The 6,621-nt window shown below is 48.6% G+C and overlaps 1 protein-coding gene across 1 annotated transcript; it reads right to left on the bottom strand.

Annotated features, from left to right (window-relative positions):
- Positions 1-2,770: 2,770 nt before the first annotated feature.
- On the bottom strand, positions 2,771-4,680 carry SIX6 (SIX homeobox 6). Its single transcript, XM_006185719.2, has 2 exons — positions 4,031-4,680; positions 2,771-2,939 (listed from the first exon to the last, which is right to left on the bottom strand). Exons 1-2 carry the CDS (start codon positions 4,600-4,602, stop codon positions 2,771-2,773), a joined length of 741 nt encoding a protein of 246 aa, XP_006185781.1. The 5' UTR covers positions 4,603-4,680.
- Positions 4,681-6,621: the final 1,941 nt, after the last annotated feature.

The following is a 6,621-nucleotide window of genomic DNA, read 5'->3' as shown; positions in this document are numbered from 1 at the left end:
AAATAAATCTACACATTGGTGAAACAGAATAGCTGCTTTATAATGTAACCCTTAGGCAGCATGTTACTTTCAGCAAATTAGATATACTTCAAAGGCTTTCACCAAAGTAGGACGAAAAATCATCCCTCACTGTTTTGCCTTCTCTCCTTTGCCACACAATTAAGCATTATTTTAAAATTATTTGTAAAGAGAAAGCTTGGTTCTTAGCAATGTTACTTTTTTTTTTCCTTGAGAAGGCAGAATGGACAATTTCTTCTGCTTTTAAGCATTGTTTGAACTGCTGAGTGGGGTGTGATTTTTAGAATCTTAAATTCCTTCACATCATTTCACTAATTAGTCCTTTCCCTTCCCTCTTAGACCTGGAAGCATCAGATTAAGAGATAAAATATGCCAACTATCTTCTTCAAATAGTGGTCTGGACAGCTTCATTGTTAGGATGGGGTCTGGCTGGGGAACAAAACTGGAAATCTCTTGATTTTTTGTTGAAGTGCAATACTCTTTAGCAGATTCAGGTCTAGCACGAGACAGGGGAGGCACGTAGAGTGCAAAATTTAAGGAAGTACTCACTCCCAGATGCCATACACTTGCTGCATTTGCTTGACCTTGATAGTGAACGCCTCTCAAAATTTTGTAGTCTAGATACCTCCCTTGCCTCTCCCCAGTCCTGGCCCTGCTACTTGGCATTCTAGGGAGTACCAGGGTCTCTAGGAAGCAAAATAGAGCCTGAGGAAGCTCTAGCATCCTAGCCTTTCAGGACCTACAAAGGGCATTTGCTTGCTTTCCTGAAGAACATCAGCTTGATCACAAAGACTTCTCCACTCCTTCCAGCTAGACCTCTTGTGCAAGAGAGTTTTGATTGTCAATAATTCTCTGGGTAAGGGCCCCTATATAAAAAGACAACCATTTACAAAGCTCAAATGAAGCCAAATCTATTTAAGCAATTTAGAGACCAAAAATCAACCCTTATTTATGTCCTGGACTTTCCTCATATATCTTGCCATTTGACTGTCTTATGTCTTCTGTGACTTCACTTATTTTTGTTTGGTTTGCATGTTGACATTTCTACCCAAATAAGTTAGCAGGCTTCTCAACCAAAGAGCATCTGCTAAGGACAGAGAGTCAAACTGAAAGTAGTCCATTGGAGGAGGTGGTGGTGGTGGTGAGGTGCTCAGGGAGGAAGTTCAGCTCAAGTGATTTAAAGATCAATGTCAAAATTTATAATATGCAATCCATTTCACTAGGGAAAAAGCTTAGAGACTCTCCAGATAGCAGAGAGTCTCTGTTCTTTAAGTGCAAGGACAGTAGATATTTTTGTTTTTGTTTTTGTTTTTGGTGTGCCTGTCTGTGTGCCTGCATGCACCTGCACTCTTTGGGAGGACAAATTAAATCCTGAAAATATTTGATATTTTTAACTGAGGCCATTAAAGGACAACGAGGCTCTGTGTGACTTTTTTCATGTTTAATACAGGAATCAGATTTTTTAAATGCCAGTTCTTTATCTGCAGCCTTCTATTTGACCTTACTACATGACAGGATTATGTCCTTTCCCCATCTCAGTATTTCTTTTGTTGAAAATAATGCATTTGATTAAAACCTGCTTCTGCTTTGAGAAGATGCTAGTCTAGTTATTAAAGCCTTTCCTATCTTCTTTTGTCTTATTTTAATGCAATCCTAATACAATCCTAAATGCAGTATATGCTCACTCACATGATCATGGGTACCTACTGCTTTTGTATGGGAGGGGACCTCAAAGGAGATGGAAAGCCTTTATCATTGCAGAGCCTCTGTCAGAATAGGCTTGTATTTTTATAAAGTAGGACTCACTATTGAGTCCCAGAGTTTGGCCTCCAAAATTGTTCCTGAAAGCCATATAAGTAAGTGTCAGGTTGACAAGCTATAGTTAGTTACCTGTGCTAGGGATTTGGGGAGTTGCCTTACAGGGGGTGCTCATGTTACCATTTTCTAGGTTTAAATATATCATATATGCATGCATATGTACATACATACATACATACATGTACAATCCGACAAGGAAGTGCTTACGGACCTACCTTGGCTTGTTTTAAAAATATACCAGGAGACATCAGAAAAGGCAAAAGATATAGAGAAGACTCTCCTGAGACCATTTGCACAAGGGCCCCTGCCTGTCTGGTGAAGAGAATGATCTCTCTCTCTCTCTCTTCCAGGAATCTGAGAGCAGCTCCCTTAATTAAGAAAGGTTGCTCACCAGGTTTTTTATTGTTTGGCTTCTTACACAGAACCCAACGGCTCCACCCTACGCCTTTAGAAACACTAAGTTCTCTCACGATATAGAGAAACCTACCACACCAATCTCTTAAATAAGTAAATAAACAACATATATATGTTTTGTTTAAAAAAAAACTTTAAAGCAAAAGTTATACATATATAACAGCGTCCTTTCGAAGTGAAATACCCACAGGAGATTCAGGGCAGGCGCTCAGCGTGCAGTTCGGGTTCCGGAGGCAACTTTGCAGCAAAATCCTTGGGAAAAGCAAAGCAAGGAGAACGTGGCGCTGGGTCGGGCCTCACCGCGGGCCCCTGTGGTAGTGGCCGGAGGTCGCCAGTGGAGCGGGTCAGGCCGCCGGGACCGACACGGCAACCTGAGCCCGCGGTTCCCTGGCCTCCGGTCCCTGGCCACCTGGATTCGCAAGCGCTGGGTTGCTTGGTCTCTCATCCTCTCTCCCTCCTTCATTTTGTTTGTCTCGATTTTTACACCGAATTCTGTTTCTGAGCGTGCTGGGTAGGCAGCTCAGATGTCGCACTCACTGTCACTGGAAGTGATGGAGATGGCCGAAGTGGCTGCCTTGCTGGATAAGCTGGCGGCGGGGCTGGCGGCGGCGCCGAGAGCCTCGGGTGTGCCCTCTTCCTCGGCCCTTAGCGCCCTCCCGGAGCCCTGCGACAAGACCTGCTGCTGGAGTCTACGGAAAGGGAAGGGAAAAGAGTCACAAAGCCTGTAACACAGCCGCCTGTCCCCTACTCCCTCCCTGGTCCGTATCCCTTAAGCTTGGTGGTCAGCGGCTATCCGCCAGACCCAGGCACTGAAAACGGGTAAGATGAGGCAACAGGGGTCGGGCAGGAGACCTGCGTCCGCTTCTCCGCGGAGCCCTGCAGTTCTTAGTCCTTTCTTGGCTGCCTGTCTCCTCAGTCTTTGGGACGCTGAGGTGGTGGAGTCATTCCCGATTGTTGGCCACCTTTGTAATATTTACAATACTGTCAAGATAAACGAGGTGTGGGTAACAGACAAGGACAGATCAGGTTTTGGGATAGGAGACCCCTTTCCCAGCTTGCGTCTGCCTGGGGTGCATGCCTATGTCAGTGGCCCCAGGCTAGGTTCACCCAAAGCTAAAGGCAAAAAAAAAGGCTGTGTGACAGTTGCACGGAGAGTTTGGGCCTGGGAGAAGAGGTTGGGTTGTTGGTCAAAATATATGGCTGATTGAGAGTCATACGCTGGGGAAAGAAAAGCCTCAGCCGACTAGTTTGCTGTTTTGAGACAGGGATGCCCACGCGTGGAAAGAGAACTCGACTTTCCACCTCTTACAAACGGAAGTCCATCGAGAAAACTGTTATCAAAGCATCAGAGAAGGATGCATGCGGGCTTTAAAAATGACAGCACTGAATTACCACATTGCTAATAAGCCAGGCTTTGCTTAATAATAGGAGCCTGGGCCCAGGCTGACAAGAATTAGCTTTGGGCTTCGGGGTTCTAATTGTTTCTGGGATTTTAATTTTTATTTGTTTCTCCTTCTCAATGCAGCCTTGGTTTGGTGACTGGAACCAGCTGCTGGAGCGACCCCAAAGCACTGAGAATGAGAAAGAGAGGGTGGGGAATCTAGAACCCGGAAGAAAACCCCCACCCAAGATCCCAGAATGCAGAGGAGTCAAGACCGAGGACCTCGATCCCAACTTCTTCGGAATCCAAGTCGAAAGGCCCTGGGTAAGTGCGCCGGGGGTGCGGTCACCCGCTCCTCCCCGGTAAGCGCAAGACGCGTAGAGGCCTCTTGGTACCGACCTGTTCTTGGCAGCAGCCGCCCGGTCCCTTTGTCGGCGGTTTTTGAACCAGTTGCCCACCTGCGTAGGGGTCAGTCCGGTTGCCTGGGCGAGCTCACGCTTTTTGCTGGGGTTGGGGTATGGGTCCTGCAGGTACCACTCCCGTAGCAGGTGCCGCGTGCGCTCCTTGAAGCAGTGTGTCTTCTGTTCGCCGTCCCAGATGGTGCGCGGCAGCGGGAACTTCTTCCTCACGCGGTACTTGTCCACTGGCCCCAAGGGCCGTCCGCGCAGCTTCTCAGCCTCCTGGTAATGCGCTTCAAGCCACAGCGCCTGGAGCTTGGCGTGTGACTCCTTGGTGAACTTGTGGTTTTCCAGGATATGGTAGAGCTCGCGGTAGTTGCCACCGTGAAAGGCCACGATGGCTCGAGCGCGCAGCACCGATTCATTCTTGTTGAGCGCCTCGCAGGCCGCAGGGGCCACCGGCAGCGACCAGAGGAAGCGACCCAGGCGCTCCACATCGCCGCTTTCCTCCAGAGTCTCGCATACCCCGGCCACTTGCTGGGGACTGAAATTCAAGATGGGCAGCTGGAACATCGAGGCAGCGCTGGCGGCAGCGGGAACGCTGAGTCCGGAGCGGGACACGCAGCAGATGCCTGCGGGCCCGGCCGGGTGCGCCAGGCTCTCCTTGGTGAATTGGCTCGGGGCAAGTGGGACACACGCCGGGGCAGTGGCAGTGGCAGCACAACCGCAGGGAGCGAGCGGGAGGGATTGGAGGAGGAGGTGCTGTCTCCGCAGCTTGGGTTTGGCTCTGCTTGGTTAGGGCACGCAGGCCAGCAAGCCAGCGCGGCTACTGGGGTGGGCTGATTGGCGGCGCGGGCGCCATGGAGACCCCCTGTCAGTCACTGGCCGGCTCTGCCAATCAAAACTCCGACCAGAGTGCCCCGGCCGTTTCAGCACCTCCCAGCCCTCGACAGCGCCCGCCGTTCACCCGTGGACTTTTCCGCAGTATTTTGCAGAACCTGGAGGACGAAAAGACGTGCAAGTGGATGGGAGAAAAAGACGGACGAGAGCCTCAGCGTTTCACCACGACCCCCTCAGCCTTGTTCCTCTCTCTTCTGCCGCAACACCTCCTCCCCCCTAAGAGGCAGTGATGCTACAGGAATTCACTCTGAGGCGAGGCGCTGCCTGGGTCAAGAGGTCTCCAGAGGACAAAGAGGACTGGGCCAAATTGAAATCCTCTGAGAATTCACCAAGTTTAGTTGTAACGAAACAGAAAACCTTGAGGAGACGCACGAATGGGGAGGGAGGAGAAGCGGATCACCTCTTTTCTTGCCAGCACCCATTCCTGCGTACCTTTCCTCCTTTTCCAGCTGCCAAAGCAGCCGAGTGAGAATCGGGTATGAAGCAGAAGGAACACGACCTAGGATCTGTAGAAGAGGTCAGTTTGGACTCTAGTCCCACCACCTTCAGAAGCCTCCTGAAATCAGTTTAAATATGAGCTAGGACACTCTCACACCTGATAACACAAGTGCTGACCATGAAGTAAAACACTCGCAAAAAAAGGGGCATCGCATTTTCCCAAGTTTATACTTTTCAGTTTTTCCCCCTGTTTAATGGACTTGAACAAATGCGCAGCATAACCACATCTAGAGTGAGAAGTCATTGGTAGGTCAGGACAGCAATTTAAAAGCTTATTTCAAAGATCTTTTTAAAAAAAATATCGATTTGCTCTTCTTGCAAGCTAATTTTGCCATACCCTGTGTTAGAACTTTTAACTCAAGCTGGGGATAAAAACTCTAACCTTGGCCTTCAGGCTCAAAGGTAATTCAGCAAAAGTAAAATAGAGAAGGGGGGCCCACATCAATGGAGGAGAGTGTGCAGAAAGCACTTCTTAAGCTGCTAAGCCCTGACCCCTCCTGAAGAGATGGGAAAGGCCTTTTTGGTGGTTCTGCTTTGGGGCCAGCAGATTGAATTGGCAACTTTTACTGATTCCCAATTGACATCCAGATAATACTGTTTTGAGACCTTGGTCAAATGTAACCATGATCTCACCTGCGCTTTTGATAGGGGTTTGCTTAGTTTGAAGAAAATAGTTGGGAGAGGGGAGTCCAAAGAAAATACCAGGCAAACTATCTTTGGAGGTTCATCCCTAGGAAGGAATCAGACAGGAATGTCCACTGCCGAACTGGACTGGGCCCGGCTGCCTTTTCTTTAGTATCAAGTACAATTTGTATGCGGCTTGTACAGCTCTGGTAAATCAGAAGGCAGATAGATAGCACAGATGGTTGGAGGTGTCGGGTCAGATCATGCTACGCCTGAGTGCAGGGCAAAGCTCATTCTGACGGAAAACCCTGATATTATTTTCACAGATCTTCACAGTTCACTCGAAAAAAATAGCAGAGGGAAAGAAAAAAGCCCTGCAACCATTTACATCATTTCTGTGAGATTGCCAACCGCCTCAACGGAGAGGCTTTCTTTTCTGAGAGCTCATTTTCTTGAAATGCGACAGAGCAGGGGCAAAATAGAGAGGGTGATGAGGATAATGTGAAAGCACAAACCTTCTCTAGCTTGGGGCGACTTCCGAATCTGCCGGAAGGACAACTTTTAGTGAGG

This window comes from Camelus ferus, chromosome 6 (assembly GCF_009834535.1).
Source record: "Camelus ferus isolate YT-003-E chromosome 6, BCGSAC_Cfer_1.0, whole genome shotgun sequence".
NCBI lineage: Eukaryota > Metazoa > Chordata > Mammalia > Artiodactyla > Camelidae > Camelus > Camelus ferus.
This window is presented reverse-complemented; position numbering and strand designations above follow the sequence as displayed.